The sequence below is a fragment of the Lagenorhynchus albirostris genome, chromosome 4, assembly GCF_949774975.1.
Source record: "Lagenorhynchus albirostris chromosome 4, mLagAlb1.1, whole genome shotgun sequence".
NCBI lineage: Eukaryota > Metazoa > Chordata > Mammalia > Artiodactyla > Delphinidae > Lagenorhynchus > Lagenorhynchus albirostris.
The window spans coordinates 37660554-37678576 of NC_083098.1; the positions used below are offsets into that span (position 1 = coordinate 37660554).

General features: G+C 35.2%; 1 protein-coding gene across 7 annotated transcripts in view; it reads right to left on the reverse strand.

The window, feature by feature from the left end:
* The window catches only part of ARHGAP24 (Rho GTPase activating protein 24), a 780792-nt gene that overhangs the window by 35849 nt on the left and 726920 nt on the right, over nucleotides 1–18023 (reverse strand). For all 7 annotated transcript variants that reach the window (XM_060147878.1, XM_060147877.1, XM_060147879.1 and 4 more), the window contains one exon: nucleotides 15692–15899. In XM_060147878.1, coding sequence (XP_060003861.1) covers nucleotides 15692–15899 — 208 coding nt within the window. The remainder of the gene's footprint in view (nucleotides 1–15691; nucleotides 15900–18023) is intronic.

Genomic DNA, 18023 nt, shown 5'->3' on the forward strand with positions numbered 1-18023 from the left:
GAGAGGCCCGCGTACCGCAAAAACAAAAACAAAAACAAAAACAAAAAACAAACTTGTACATGCATGTTCACAGCAGCATTCTTCATAAAAGCCAAAAAACAGAAACTACTTAAATATCAACCAACTGATGAATGAATAAACAAACTGTAGTATATCTACAATATAAAATTCTATTAACTGGGGCTTCCCTGGTGGCACAGTGGTTGAGAATCTGCCTGCTAATGCAGGGGACAGGGGTTCGAGCCCTGGTCTGGGAAGATACCACATGCCAAGGAGCAACTAGGCCCGTGAGCCACAACTATGAGCCTGTGAGTCTGGAGCCTGTGCTCCGCAACAAGAGAGGCCACAGTAGTGAGAGGCCGGCGCACCGTGATGAAGAGTGGCCCCTGCTCACCACAACTAGAGAAAGCCCTCGCACAGAAACGAAGACCCAACACTGCCAAAAATAAATAAATAAAATTAAAAAAAATTATATTCATCAATGCAAAGGAACAAACTATTGATACATACTATAACATGGACAAACCTCAAAAGCATTATGCTAAGAGAAAAAAGCTGGATGCAAGAGACCATGTATTGAATAATTCTATTTATATAAAATGTCCAGAAAAGGGAAAATCTACAGAGACAGAAAGTAAGTACATTAGTGGTTGCCTGGGGAGGAAGGGCTGCTGGAAATAACAGTAAATGGTATAAAAGACATTTGGGTGATGAAAATGTGCTAAAACCAATATATGGTAATGGTTGCATAACTAAGTAAATTTGTTAAAAATCATTGAATTGTATCCTTGAAATTGGCGAATTGCATGATATGTAAAATATGACTCAATAAATTTATTTTAGAAAATATATACCTTTAAGGGATGTACTTTCACCAAACTCATGCAAGAATATTTACAATCTGACTTACAAGACAACAAAAACACACTTTCAGAACTTAAAACATTATAGGTATCTGATTTCTTTCAGTAGGAATTGTTTTGGAGATTTCAAAACAGAAATGAAGATATTCTGGATTAAAAACACTTAAGAGTTTACGGTTAAGCACTAGTTTCTGTATTTATGGGTTCAGGATATTACTTTTCCTTGTCATACAAAATGTTAAAACCATCATCACCAACATCATGATACTTACAATGACAATAAATGTGCTAAGTGTCTTCTTCACTCTATACCACTTACTCCTGGTGTTTTTGTTCCATTTTGTTTTATTTTTAAATTCATGAATACAACAGCTCTGGGGGGGTTAAGTGTTATTTCCATTTTACATATGAGGAAACTAGGAATTTGGAGAAGTTAAGTAACTAGTCTCAGATTGTTAACATAGGTAGTAAATGGTACCTGCTTCTTATCAAAGCCTGAACTCTTAATTCCTACACTGCTTCCTTACAAATAAGTACACAAATGCCAATTGATAGATATGCCAAATACTGGGAAACTTCTTGGTTAATTGGCTATTTTTCTTCATCACTCAATCAGGTTTCATTGGAAGTGAACTTAAATTTATTCAAAGCTAAATTGAAAGGAAGGTGTAATTCAGTTCCCCCACTTCACATGTACTGGCTTTTTAGATACATCACCAAGAGAGTAAGCACAATGGAACATGACAGATTTCTAGCTAACAACCTGTCTTACGTAAAATATTTAGTAAGTATCCATTCAGGTGAGTATTTTCCACATATGGAATATTTTCCCTTAAAGCTCATTAATTTTTCAGACCTTGGTATGTTTACAAGGGGGTTTCATGGAACGCTTGTAAGTTACACCCATGGTTCAAAGTAGATAAGAAGCCAAGCATTCAGGGAAGTTGGCCTGTCAGTGCTAGCAAAGAGCAATCTGACTGTACTTCCCAAAGCGTGGGCTATTCCAAGTCAGGTGCCACACGGACAGGACACTAAGAGACATTAAATTACATAGTAGGAACCATTAGCCCATTCTCGATTGCCTTTCAGTTCTCCTGATTATAACAAGTAGGAAGTATCAGTTGGGGATGAGAGACGTGTTCAAGTGGTCCTAGCGTGTGCCAATCTCCACTTTCGTCAAATAAACAGAGGTCCAAAGGGTCAGAGTCTTCCCAAAGCAGCTGTATTCAGATGCCATCTAATACCCTCTTTGTGGCTATTGCATTTGTGCTATATTAAACTTTTATTTATGGCAAGTGCTGATTTACAACTAAAAACTGATATCAAGTTCCTTTTACAACAAAATTGATTTAAAAAACAGTGAATAAACTTAAAGAAAAAGTTCAGTAACCAAGTACAGGTGTTATATGAATATGGCTAAAGTCAGGATGGTCCTATGTGAATTACAGACATTTGAGAAGTACTCTAAGACAATGGTTATCAATCTTGTCAAGCCATCATAATATCTAAGAACTGCATCAAAATATAGAAACATTAAGAGTTACCACAGCTAAACAGCTTCCCAGGACTTTGGAGGGCTGGCCCTTTTCTGAACTTTGGAAAATCATTTCGGTTGCTGAAAACAGGTAGCTAGTTTGCTGTCTACAAGTTCAGGGCTTGCCTTAGGCAAACTCCTAGGAGTCGTTCTTTGCTTTTCCAACCCTTTACCTATCCACATGCCCTTAAGCTAGTATTTTCTTTCTTCACTTTTTTCCATCAGACCTGACCAGCAGATCTTTATTCACGCTCTATACCTGTAGTGCATTACCTAAGTCCCCAGTGTTTGAGTTTTCACATGGATCAAAGCATAGGTGCAGGGATGTACTTTTCAGGCTGTTCTAAAATTTCAGACCTATTATAGCAGATAAGAAATTTTATATTTTACACATAAACTGTACATCCCAGAAAGTAATTTATCTTTCACAGCAGGGTAAGACCTGCTTAGCTTAGTCAGAAATAATATGTTGCTTTCATTAGTGCCATGAGGTTAAACTTTTTTCTCCATTTCATATATGAGGAAACTGAGACACATCACTTCAAATGATCAGTTTCCCTTTAACCCACACTCTTGCAGCTCATAGTCTGGCTACTATTTCACAAATTGTGGTTAGAGTACCATGTATATAAGAATTACCTAGGGTCAGAGAGCCTCATCCCCCAGAGGGCAGACAATAGAAGCAAGAAGAAATACAATCCTGCAGCCTGTGGAACGAAAATCACATTCACAGAAAGATAAACAAAATGAAAAGGCAGGGGACTCTGTACCAGATGAAGGAAAAAGATAAAACCCCAGAAAAACAACTAAATGAAGTGGAGATAGGCAACCTTCCAGAAATAGAATTCGGAATAATGATAGTGAAGATAATCCAGGACCTCAGAAAAAGAATGGAGGCAAAGATCCAGAAGATGCAAGAAATGTTTAACAAAGACCTAGAAGAATTAAAAAACAAACACCTAGAAGAATTAAAGAACAAACAAACAGAGGTGAACAACATAATAAGTGAAACGAAAAATACACTAGAAGGAATCAAGCAGAAACTGAGGCAGAAGAACAGATAAGTGACCTGGAAGACAGAATGGTAGAATTCACTGCCATGGAACAGAATAAAGAAAAAAGAATGAAAAGAAATGAAGACAGCCTAAGAGACTTCTGGGACAACACTAAATGTACCAACATTTTAATTACAGGGGTCCCAGAAGGAGAGAGAGAATGGACCTGAGAAAATATTTGAAGAGATTATAGTCGAAAACTTCCTTAACATGGGAAAGGAAATAGGCACACAAGTCCAGGAAGTGCAGAGAGTACCAGGTGGGATAAACCCAAGGAGAAACACACAAAGACACATCATTGAGACACATAATAATCAAATTAACAAAAATTAAAGGCAAAGAAAAATTATTAAAGGCAACAAGGGAAAAATGACAAATAACATACAAGGGAACTCCCATAAGGTTAACAGCTGATTTCTCAGCAGAAGTTCTACAAGTCAGAAGGGAGTGGCATGATATATTTAAAGTGATGAAAGGGAAGAAACTACAACCAAGATTACTCTACCCAGCAAGGATCTCATTCAGATTCAACAGAGAAATCAAAAGCTTTACAGACAAGCAAAGGCTAAGAGAATTCAGCACCACCAAACCAGCTCTACAACAAAAGGAACTTCTCTAAGTGGGAACCACAAGAGAAGAAAAGGACTTACAAAAACAAACGAATAACAATTAAGAATATGGTAATAGGAACATATATATAGATAATTACCTTAAAAATGAATGGATTAAATGCTCCAACCAAAAGACACAGGTTTGCTGAATGGTTACAAAACCAAGACCCATATATATGCTGTCTACAAGAGACCCACTTCAAACTTAGGGACACATACAGACTGAAATTGAGGAGATGGAAAAAAATATTCCATGCAAATATAAATCAAAAAAAGCTGGAGTAACAACACTCATGAGATAAAGTAGACTTTAAAATAAAGACTGTTACAAGAGACAAGGAAGGACACTACATAATGATCAAGGGATCAATCCAAGAAGAAGATATAACGTTATAAATATATATGCACCCAACATAGGAGCATCTTAGTACATAAGGCAACTGCTAACTTCTATAAAAGAGGAAATTGACAGCAACACAATAACAGTGGGGGACTTTAACATCTCACTGACACCAATGGACAGATCATCTAGACAGAAAATTAATAAGGAAACACAAGCTTCAAGTGACACAATAGACGAGAGAGATTTAATTGATATTCATAGGACATTCCGTCTGAAAACAGCAGATTACACTTCCTTCTCAAGTGCACGTGGAATATTCTCCAGGATAGATCACATCTTGGGGCACAAATCAAGCCTCAGTAAATTTAAGAAAATGGAAATCATATCAAGCATCTTTTCCGACAGCAACGCTATGAGATTAGAAATCAATTACAGGGAAAAAAACTGTAAAAAGCACAAACACGTGGAGACTAAACAATACGTTACTAAATAACCAAAAGATCACTGAAGAAATCAATGAGGAAATCAAAAAGTACCTAGAGACAAATGACAACAAAAACACAATCATCCAAAACCTATGGGATGCAGCAAAAGCAGTTCTACAGGGAAGTTATAGCAATACAATCCTACCTCAAGAAACAAGAAAAATCTCAAATAAACAATCTAACCTGACACCTAAAGGAACCAGAGAAAGAAGAACAAACAAAACCCAAAGGTAGTAGAGGGAAAGAGTCATAAAGATCAGAACAGAAATAAATGAAATAGAAACAAAGCAAACAAGAGCAAAGATCAATAGAATTAAAAGCTGGTTCTTTGAGAAGATAAACAAAATTGATAAACCTTTAGCCAGACTCATCAAGAAAAGGAGGGAGAGGACTCAAATCAATAAAATTAGAAAAGAAAAAGAAGTTACAATGGACACTGAAGAAATACAAAGCATCATAAGAGACTACTACAAGCAACTCTAAGTCATTATGGACAACCTGGAAGAAATGGACAAATTCTTAGAAAGATATAACTTTCCAAGACTGAGACAGGAAGAAATAGAAAATATGAACAGACCAATCACGAGCACTGAAATGGAAACTGTGATTAAAATCTTCCAACAAACAAAAACCCAGGACCAGATGGCTTCACAGGTGAATTCTACCAAACATTTAGAGAAGAGCTAACACCGATCCTTCTCAATATCTTCCAAAAAATTGCAGAGGAAGGAACACTCCCAAACTCACTCTACAAGGCCACCATCACCCTGATACCAAAACCAGACAAAGATACTACAAGAAAAGAAAATTACAGACCAATATCACTGATGAATATAGATGCAAAAATCCTCAACGAAATACTAGCAAACAGAATCCAACACCACATTAAAAGGATCATACACCATGATCAAGTGGGATTTATCCCAGGGATGCAAGGATTCTCCAATATATGCAAATCAATCAATGTGATACACCATATTAACAAATTAAGGAATAAAAACCATATGATCATCTCAGTAGATGCAGAAAAAGCTTTTGACAAAATTCAACACCACTTATGATGAAAGCTCTCCAGAAAGTGGGCATAGAGGGAACTACCTCAACATAATAAAGGCCATATATGACAAACCCACAGCAAACATCATTCTCAATGGTGAAAAACTGAAAGCATTTCCTCTAAGTTCAGGACAAGACAAGGATGTCCACTCTCACCACTGTTATTCAACATAGTTCTTGAAGTCCTAGCCATGACAATCAGAGAAGAAAAAGAAATAAAAGGAATACAAATTGAAAAAGAAAAGGTAAAACTGTCCCTGTTTGCAGATGACATGATACTCTACATAGAGAATCCTAAAGATGCTACCTGAAAACTACTAGAGCTAATCAATGAATTTGGTAAAATTGCAGGATAAAAAATTAATGCACAGAAATCTCTGGCATTCCTATACACTAATGATGAAAAATCTGAAGGAGAAATTAAGGAAACACTCCCATTTACAACTGCAACAAAAAGAATAAAATACCTAGGAATAAACCTACCTAAGGAGACAAAAGACCTGTACTCAGAAAACTATAAGACACTGATGAAAGAAATCAAAGATTACACAAACATATGGAGAGATAGACCATGTTCTTGGATTGGAAAAATCAACATTGTGAAAATGACTGACTATACTACCCATAGCAATCTACAGATTCAATGCAATCCCTATCAAATTACCAATGGCTTTTTTTACAGAACTAGAACAAAAACTCTTAAAATTTTTATGGAGACACAAAAGACTCCAAATAGTCAAAGCATTGTTGAGGGAAAAAAAACGGAGCTGGAGGAATCAGACTCCCTGACTTCAGACTATACTACAAAGCTACAGTAATCAAGACAATATGGTACTGGCAAAAAACAGAGATATAGATCAATGGAAGAGGAAAAAAAGCCCAGAGATAAACCCACGCACCTACGGTCACTTTATTTTTGACAAAGGAGGCAAGAATATACAATGGAGAAAAGACAGCCTCTTCAATAAGTACTGCTGGGAAAACTGGACAGCTACATATAAAAGAATGAAGTTAGAACACTCCCTAACACCATACACAAAAATAAATTCAAAATGGATTAAAGACCTAAATGTAAGACCTATAAAATGTAAGACCTATAAAACTTACTTATTCCAGTAAGTTTTAAGTTTAAGACACTATAAAACTCTTAGAGGAAAACATAAGAAAAACACTCTTTGACATAAATCACAGCAAGATCTTTTCTGACCCACCTCCTAGAGTAATGAAAATAAAAACAAAAATAAACAAATGGGACCTAGTGAAACGTCAAAGCTGTTGCACAGCAAAGGAAACCATAAACAAGACGAAAAGACTACCCTCAGAATGGGAGAAAATATTTGCAAATGAATCATCGGACAAAGGATTAATCTCCAAAATATATAAACAGCTCATGCAGCTCAATATTAAGAAAACAACCCAATCAAAATATGGGCAGAAGACCTAAGTAGATATTTCTCCCCAGAAGACATACAGATGGCCAAGAGGCACCTGAAAAGCTGCTCAACATCACTAATTATCAGAGAAATGCAAATCAAAACTACAATGAGGTATCACCTCACACCAGTTAGAATGGACATTATCAAAAAATCTACAAACAACAAATGTTGGAGAGGGTGTGGAGAAAAGGGAATCCTCTTGCACTGTTGGTGGGAATGTAAATTGATACAGCCACTATGGAGAACAGTATGGTCGTTTCTTAAAATACTAAAAATAGAATTACCATATGATCCAGCAATCCCACTACTGGGCATATACCCAGAGAAAACCATAATTCAAAAAGACACATGCACCCCAATGTTCATTGCAGCATTATTTACAATAGCCAGGTCATGGAAGCAACCTAAATGCCCATAGACAAACGAATGGATAAAGAAGATGTGGTACATATATACAATGGAATAGTACTCAGCCATAAAAGGGAATGAAATTGGGTCATTTGTAGAGATGTGGAATGGACCTAGAGACAGTCATACAAAGTGAAGTAAGTCAGAAAACAAATATCATATATTAACGCATACATGTGGAATCTAGAAAAATGGTGCAGAAAAATGGTGCAAGGCAGAAATAGAGACACAGGTATAAAGAACAAACGTATAGACGCCAAAGGGGGAAAGTGGGGGGTTGGTAGGCGCGGCAGCGGTGGTGAAGGTGGTGGTGGTGGGATGAATTGGGAAATTGGGATTGACATATATACACTAATATGTATAAAATAGATTAATAAGAACCTGCTACATAAAAAAATAATTTAAAAAAAGAATTACCTGGGGCTTTGTTTGAAATGAAGATTCCTAGGTATCCTCAAACGTTTTAAATCAGAATGAGAGCGAGTGGGTTCTGGGCATCTGAATCTTGAGTTCTCTCTCTTGGTCATTCTTATACAAAATAATGTTTGAGAATCTCTTCTGTGTCTATAGTGCTCTCCCTTTCAAGTTCACTTTTCACAACTCAGGTCAGTAATGCTCAAAGCTATATCGCTACCCAGACGATAAAATTAAAATGTGTCTGGGTTTTCTGCCTCTAAATTTTAGGCTTTTTTTTTTCATCTTATCTCTGTAGACTTGCAGTTTGTTTTGTAATCCTGTCAGTCACCAAAACAAATAAAAAAATAAACACAGGAGAAGAGGAGGGAAGAGGACAGAGTGAACTCAGTATAAGGGAGGGCAGCTGGGGTACCTCGGACAGCAGCTGTTTTATGGGATTCTTGGACAGTGTGTAGAATCACTGGCTTCTCCAGGCTTCTGTCCTTGCTCTTGAATGCTTTGTTGTAAGTGCATAGTTATTTTGTTGCTGAGCAGTTAATGCTACGATGGTGACACCCACATGACCATTTTTGACCCTACCTTCCCAGCTCTTCGAAACTGTGTCTTCTTTAACAGCTGATACCATCCGGAGAGCTTTGGAAATGAAAAAACACTTTGCTTCTAATCTGATTTTACACATTCTGCATTTCATTTTTGTCCCTTCAAAGTGGGGAAGTTTAATATAAAATGTTATATTTTAATTTTTTTCACTTCTAAACAGAATTATTGAAGAAAAGAAAGGTTAGGAACTCCAACATCTGTTGTTTTTTACAGTTGACATAAACTGATTAAATACAAATTCTTTCAGGTCAATGAGAGTGTCCTTTCTCTCAGAATTCACTTTGGTCAAGGAGTCTATGGGAATACATCATCTAACTGATAAGTCATGCGTACGTAAAAGTCTCAAACTTGAACCTCAGAACTGGAAAAATAGCATTTGATATAATTAAAGAAGAGCAGAAAGTGCATGGTTTCATAAAAACTGGCACATGCACTTGCAATCTCTCTAAATTCAAGTAGTGTATGTTTTAATTTCTTTTTTCTCAAACCATCTTTCTCTTCTCCCATAACACAAACCAATATAATGATAGGATGAATTACTATACTGTCCCTGAAATCATGTTTGCGAAAACTACTTAGTGACATGGAAAGTTGTTTATGATGTAATGTTAACAAGAAAAGCAAGATGTAAAAACTGTGTGATTCCAGTAATTGTGTGTGTGTGTGTGTATATATATATATCTGTATTTAGATATATCTCTATATTTAAGTCTCTATATCTACTTATTTATATATATAGAAAGAGCTCTCTGGGTTGTTTAATTTTGAAATAGTCATCTTTCTTTCTTATATTCTTCTATATTCTAAATTGTATAAAGAAAATGTTATAATTTAAAATATGATTTTAATAATATTTACATTAAATTTTAATAACACCATATTTTTATAATTTTAAAATGGTATTTAAAAAGTTTGTTTTAAAATTCAAATTTTAGTGCTTAATGTTAGAGTTACAATAATAATAGGTCTTAATATTAAAATTAGAGATTATCTTTGCAGAATTCCTGTGGGAATTTCTTTCCAGGTTTTAATAAATGTAAAGATGATAGCTAAATCCAGTTGACCCTTTAGTGAGATATAAGCTTTATTAGAATAAGAGAAAATACTTATTCATTGTCGTTCTTTAACATATTTCACAAAGAAAAATTTCTGTACTTTGCTTTATATACTAATATCTACTCAAAACATTATGCATGATCTGCATTTTTTAACTTACATTCTTTTTTAGATCACTTTGATGGTGAACACTGGTGAGTTTAACCTGAACTAGAAAATGTTCCCAGGCAGTTTGTCTTCACATCCCAAAAACTGAAACCTGAACTGGGACTTGGTCATGAGAAAGTTTAAACTCAGTCAAGTAACTAAAACAGCAGATGGGGCAGAATACTCTACTTGGACACATTTCCAAAAATAATATACTCTCCTTGGGAAATTATGGATTATTTATTCCCTAAGAATGTAGTTTGCAATTACATTTGGCCACAAATACATTACTCTTTTCTTTTTATTTCACTGTCCATGGATCTGGAAATCCTTTTTTGAAAATCAGCAGATCCAGTAATTTGTATTTCTGCCTCCCTACTACTGAAAGACTCAAGCTTAACAATTTATTTGTCAATACAAGCATATTCAGATTGCCAGATTGTGATACCATGATGTATTTTGGGTTTTATCCCTAGCTCCTGGTCAGAGCTCCTAAAACCCTTGTAATTTCCTAACTTATAAGAGTAATAGAAGTGTCTTTTGTTATAATATTTGTTTTTTATCCCCAGTTCCTAAAATAATTCTGGAGTGAGGAAGGTGAAAGGGAAGTCTTTGTTATTCATACCAAGCCCCTTTCAACCATGCCTGAATTTATATTAAGGCATCCTTGAGAAAGCCCATAAGGATGATGGAGGGTGGGGTGAGTGAAGGGTGGTTGCCAGAGAAACCAATCAGGTAATTAGAAGGTTGGAGCTTTAGCCTAAGGGTTTAATCAATCATGCCTATATAATGAAGCCTTCATAAAAATACCCTCACTGAAGAGGTTTGGAAAGCTTCTAGGTTAGTGAACACGTCATAGTGCCAGGAGGGTGGTACGTCTGGCGAGGGCATGGAAGCTCTGAGCCCCTACCCCATTCCTCCCTATGCATCTCTTTCATCTGTGTTCCTGAGTTGTATCCTTTCATAATAAACCAGTAATCTAGTAACTGAACTGTTTTCCTGAGTTCTGTGAGCTATTCTAGCAAATGATTGATCTTGAGGAACCTCAGGTTTATGGCTAGTTGGTCAGAACTACAGGTGGCAACCTGGGACTTGTAATTGGTACCTGAAGTAGGAGGGGGGCAGATTTGTGGAAATGAGCCCTTAACCTGTGGGGTCTGCACTAACTCTGGGCAGTTAGTGCCAGAATTGATTAAATCGTAGGACACTCAGTGGGTGTCTACCAAGAACTGGAGAATTGCTTCTTACGGAAAACCCACACATTTGGTGTCAGAAGTGTTCTGTGGGTGGAGTAGTAGAAAATATTAGTTTTCCCTCACGGAGTGACCTTTTCTTCTTAACATGTAAATAAAATTATTCCATTTGCTTGTTAAATATCTTTCAATGGATTTCCATATCTCTTTGAATAAAAACTAAATTTCTTATTATAACCTACTGGGCTATTCAGGATCAACCTGTTTCACCTCACCTCTAAGGATGTCACTGGTAAATTTTACCCAAGACTTATGGAGGAAATAATACAAACTACATACAATTTTTCTGAAAATAGAGGTTGAGGGAACATTTTCTGGCCTACTTTTGAGGCCAGAATTTCTTTGATAACAAAACTAGTCAAATGCATTCCAAGAAAAGAAGTTGCTAGGTCAATAGCCCTGATGAATACGGGTCCAAAAATCCTCAACAAGTTATTTCCAAGTCAGATACGTCAATATATTAAAAGAGTAATACATAACAACCAAAAGTGGTTTATCTTAGGAATGCAAAGTTGGTTTAACATTTGAAATTCACCTCATTAACATAATAAAACAGACAAACCAGATAATTTCTGCAATAAATGCAGAAAAAGTGGATTTGATCAAATTCAATTGTCTGTCATTATTAAAACTGTCAGTAAACTAGAAATATAAGAACATTTTCAAACCTGATAAAGGGCATCTACACAAAACTTATAGCTACCATCATGAGTAATAGCAAAAGACTAAAAACTTCCCTCTACATATACAAAACGTATATCCACTCACTACTATTGTAGAATAGTTCTTAGCAAATACAGAAAATTAAGAAGGAGGAATGCAAAGCTTATTGAAAAGGAAGAAATAATACTCTCATATACAGTCAACAAGATCATGCATAGAGAAAATCCTAAGGGATCTAGAAGGACCCTGTAGCATTTATAAAGAAATTTGCCAAGTTTATAGGAAAAATCTCTATATAAAAAATCATATTTGTATAATCTAGCAGTAAGCAACTAGAAAATTAAACATAAAAAATAATACTATTTACAGGTGCATTTATAAACATTAAATAGTTAAGGATAAATTTAGCAAAATGGAGCAAGATCTTACAATGAAAATTACAATACAATTTTGTATTGCTGAAATACAAAAAGTCCTAATGACATGTAGAGATGGGCTATGTTCAAGGATTAGAAGATTTCATATTTTTAAGATATCACTTTTCTAGATGGATAGATTTCTAGATTCAATGAAGTTTCTATCAAAATCCTAATAGGATTTTTTGTAGAAACTGACAAACTTATACGAAATTTTTTACAGATATGCAAATGACCTAGAATATACAAAATAATCTTGAAAAAGAACAAAGTTAGGGAATTTACTCCACTTGATTTCTAGACTTTAAAGCTATAGTGATTTTCTCCTAAAATAGTGTCTCACAAATTTTTCCTTCTCTGTATATGCTTGCCACTTCTTTCTATTAAGTTCTGGAGTTTATTTCCCTTCCCCAAAATCTAGGCTGGCCCTGTCTCGTGACTTGCTTTGAGCAATGCAATGCTTATAAGCTTCCAGCTTTACTCTCTTAGAACCCTGAGCCTTAATGTCGCTTGACTAATCTGCCAGAGATAAAAGTTGCATGAAGAGACACACTATCGGATGTGAGACTACAGAGAGAGAGAGACAGACAGAGAGAGACAGAGAGAGGGACGTAAAGGACCATGCAGCCTTCAGCTACCTTAGTCACCTCAGACAATGCTACGGACATGTGAGTGAAGCCATATCTTAGATCCTTCAGACCTAACTGATCTACATGAACCAACACTATGTACTGGAGAAATGAGCACATCCTTGCCAAGGTCTGCCTAAATTGCTGATTTATAAACAAATGATTGGTTGTTATTGCTTATGCCACACAGTTTTGGGGTGGTTTAATACACCAGTGTAGAAACCTGAACCAGTGAATGACTGAGGAAACAAATGACACTCCTTTTTCTCAAAGCATACTAGCAATGTTACCATATTGTTTCTGACGCTGAAATACTCTCTGTAACTCTCTTTTACAGATTTTCTAGTAAATGGGGAGTTTCTGTAGTTACACTTCAGAAATTATCAAAAGATAAGGAAATTTTTGTGCAGCATGAAATTAAAGATCTTTCTGATTAAATTTCTGATTATAAAAGTAATGTATAGTTACTGAATTTATAGTATAAAAAAGGGGAGGTCATTCATTATTCCACAAAATTAATGTTTATCTTTTGTTATATTTTCTTTAGTCTCTATGAACTGATGCATTTTTATACAAAAAAAATACATTTTTCTTAACTGGGATCACATTTTATATAAAGTTCATTGTCAGCCTATAGTTACAGAGGAATAATTTTGCTTACAGGGCACATCTTTCACAAGTATCCTTAAATATATAAAATATCCCCCTAAATTGCACATATTAGCAAAGAGCTGTTAAAAGAACCAAATTTTAAATGCCTGTGTCAAAAGAACTTTTAATAGATAAATTTTGCTATTAAGGTCATCTGCATATATTTAGGCCATACATAAATGTAAAGAAAAAGACCACTGAAATTTATCAATGTCACATGAGTTCATTGTATAGGATGTTGTTTATCCCATAATCTGATATTTTATTTTGAGGATTCCATTGACAAACTTTTTTCTAATTTTGGAACAAAAAATTACATTTCTCCTAGATAAACCATTGTTTATATCTTGCGGACAGGCCTGAACTATGGAGCTGCGGATCTTTTTTTTTTTTTTTTTCCAAAGTATAGAATAAGACATGTGGCTCCCCAACCAAAAATATATCTGCATTTTTGAAATTTGTTCTCTGACCCTAGTTTTGAATTCATTTCTTTACCACCACATTTAATTTTTCTCTCTCAGAGGGAATTTATGAATCTTCATAAACTGTGACACTTTTTGTAAAAAGGTGGCATTTTGATCAATTAATTTATCCTGTCTAATTTTTCTACTTATTATCTAATCAGCATTTTCCCAAAATTTTAATAAGTGAATAACATTTTATTATATTATATTAACCACAGTCTATTGCTAGAGATAATAGATTGGAGTTCATTCTTCACTATTATGGAAATTGTAATAAGCAACTTTGTGCTTCATTTTTTTCCACATATCTGATTTTTTTCTAGGACTGGACTTTCCTGCTTAAAGGGTCTTGAAATACATTACTAAATTTCTTTAGAAAGACTATGATGATCTGTACTCTCACCATCAGGGCACCTACCTCAACACACCTTGCCAGCATGATTGTATCACTGTTCGGGATTTTGTTAATGTGACCAGTAAAGGGGCATCAAATGAGTTACCATGAATTTTTTGGATTGGAACAAGCCCATACTCTCAATGATGCTTCCTTTATCTCATATCATGTATTCAAGAGTCTTCTTGTCTATCTGTCCTGTAGATCTGTCTATCCACACGATAATTCTATACTTTCAAAGAGAAATACTACTTAAGCAGGCAATTTTCAAGTATCAAAACTATTCTTATCCACAAGTCCAATACTGAGAATCTCTCCTGAAAAAATATTCCAAAAATAGAAAATATTTATATCAATTGTGTACTCACTACAACATTACTTGTAATAGTAATAAAGTCACGACTTAAATGTCCAAATTTATTGAAGCAATTATGAACAATATACCTATAGAGTGAAATAGTTATTAAAAATTATGCTTACAGAGGTTGGCAATGATCAGATGTTAAGTTAGAATATGCTGGAATAAAAGGGCATTTTTCAACTCTTGATATGAAAAAAACCCTGCTACAAATGTTGAGTTAATAATATTAGGATAAATGACTATATTTTTCTACTGAATTAAAAAAACTGAACAGGAGGAGGTAATTTACAAAATATTATCAGTGTTCAACTCAGTGGAGTTATGGATGCTTTATGCATTCTTCTCTGCAACTTCCATTATTTCCTGAATTTCACCATACTATATACTTCTCCTTGTTTCTTTGCAAATCTATTTTAGATTAAGATAGAGCTATATATTTAAAAATATAATACTTTTAATTACATTGCCAATATCCCAATCTCTGTTTATCAACACTTTTAATATCCCTTAGCTGAAAGAATTCAAAGAAACATCAAACAAGAGAAGACTCCTATTCTGAAAATTTACTTTTCCAATGTAAAAGTTTAATACAGTTTTAATTTAGGGCCAAAGGAAAAGAATAAATAATAATGTTTTAAGGTGGGGGGGGGAGTATGGCAGAGAAAGACATCTAAAGTATCAAATTTTTGACTCTGTAACTTAAAAACAATCCATCTTTGTGAGGCCATATAATCCATCTTCTAAACTGTTACAACATCAATTAAGATTATGTCATCTCAGTTTACTGCAACCTTTTGGTTGAGTTTGAGTGTCTCAGTGAAGGATGGTTAGTGAAAACTTGAAATCTACCTGTCAAAGGATGGCTTCTCTCCACAGTCAAAGGCATCCTGCAGCTCCTTGACAAGGTTAGCCTGGCCCGGCAGTCGGAAGAGACCCTCTTCCTTCAGCCCCCTTTGTCGGATAAAGTCCACGCACTGCTCCACCAACATTGGAGCCAGACGGTGTCCGTATCTCTTCTCATAACGGACAGTATCTTCCAGTTTCTGTCCAAAAATGCCTGGAGAAATAAAGGATCACAATGAATTTGAGAAATTCATCTTTTCTCACTTTGTTTGCTTTCTTTTAAAACTCAATGTAAAGGAAAAACAAAGATTGGAATGCTAGCAAGCATTTCACGTCTGGTACTTAACATTATTACAGAATTAAATTCATTATGTACAATTCTTCAAATGAAAAGGGTTTACCTTGTGCTGTCCTTTCCCCCTGTATTCCATATTTAGCCCAAAACTGAAATGGAAATACGGAGTTTGAGATATCCACTTTGAAATAAGAAATATTGCAATAAACATAATTTCAGTTTTGGGTTTTTTTTAATTTTTTCCTTTTGGGAAAAAACATATCCAAAAACTTAAAAACAGAAATATTCTGTAGATAATAGTCAAATTCTACTTCTGTTACAAGTGTAAATTTATGTCCAATTTTCATTTAGTTTAAATATTATTCATGTCTCTGTTCACCCTTTTTTTTCAATCAAGAGATGATGCTATGATTATAATCAAAGGGATAAAACCATGAAAAGAAATGCAGAATTTTCATCCATATAAAATATTTCAGACAGTGTTGGCTCTTTAAAATATTAAACTATTAATTTATTGGAAAGAGAAGTATTGGAAATACGAAGCAGTGCATACTAAAAGTGAGGAGACAGGGTCATGGTGGTTTGTCCTAACAGGGAGGCATATATGATTACACATTGCCTAGAATTGTCAGCACATGGGGGTAATAAAAATCAAAACAATTTTGATCAGTTTTATCAATGATTTTTAATGATTTTTAATTACCTACAAATGATGCATTTCTTGGTGCATGCATTTGGTACCCCACTGATTAAGAAACAGTGCCTCGGGGCTTCCCTGGTGGCGCCGTGGTTGAGAGTCCGTCTGCCGATGCAGGGGGCACGGGTTCGTGCCCCAGTCCGGGAAGATCCCACATGCCGCAGAGCGGCTGGGCCCGTGAGCCATGGTCGCTGAGCCTGCGCGTCCGGAGCCTGTGCTCCACAACGGGAGAGGCCACAACAGTGAGAGGCCCGCGCACCCCGCAAAAAAAAAAAAAGAAACAATGCCTCTAAAATATATTATTATCAGTTGGTAATTTGGAAAAATGATCAACCAATGAGAAAAGAGGGAGAAAAAGAGCCAAAGCAAATGTGATTCCAATGTTTCCAGATGGGGTGGCTTTAATGATCTTATGATTTTCATAAAAGGGGAAGAAAAATGAGTGTCCCATGTTGAAACTATGTAAGACTCCAGAATGTTTGGGGAATATTTCAAAAACATCAGGTTCAGAATTTAATAGTAAGAACATATGCTTTACCTCCCTATATGTAAAATAATTTATGTATGGATTCAGTAATGCAAAACCATCACATTCCAAGCAATAAACACTTGTTACCAAAGAGAATATTCTTAGCCTAAGTAGAAACAATAATACAACAACAAACCAAACTATTGTACACCTGGTATCAAATCTGCCACTAATGGTATCCATATATTCCTTCTAGGAAAAAAGATTGAGTTACCTGTTATTAATAGTCAAATGCATATAAAACAGAATTAGAAATTAGCTTAGTTTGTAGACTTTGGAACAAGCAGTTTCTCTATAACGGTGTGTTAAACACTTTCCCCTAACTCAACAGATATTCACACTCCTATTTTCTCTTGTTATTTTTATTTTCGTGGCTGGAAAATTAAATACTTCTCCTACTTCCCAAGAGTCTTCTGGAGTCTCTAGGAAGACTTGTTTATCTTGATGAAAGAGAAAGATATAGCTGGAATTGCCAATCATGACTTTTTCCATCTTGAACTTGGACATGCTACCTGTGACTAACAGTCATCTTTTGACCATTAGGCAACAGCCACGAGGGAAAGGCTGAAAGATTCACAGAGATAACGGGGCTGAAATCACTGAACCACTGACCCAATACCAGCAGCAACTCCTTGGAGATTTTTTTTCAATGTGAGAAAAATAAGCCCCTGTATAAGTCACCATTCACTGGGTTTTCGGTTATTTGCAACAATGCTCATTTCTGTATGAAGTGGTGATAATGATTTTGAAGCTCTTCTAGTATTTTAATAACAAAGCTTGAAAATTGGTTATGAATGAAGAATACCATATCTTTTCC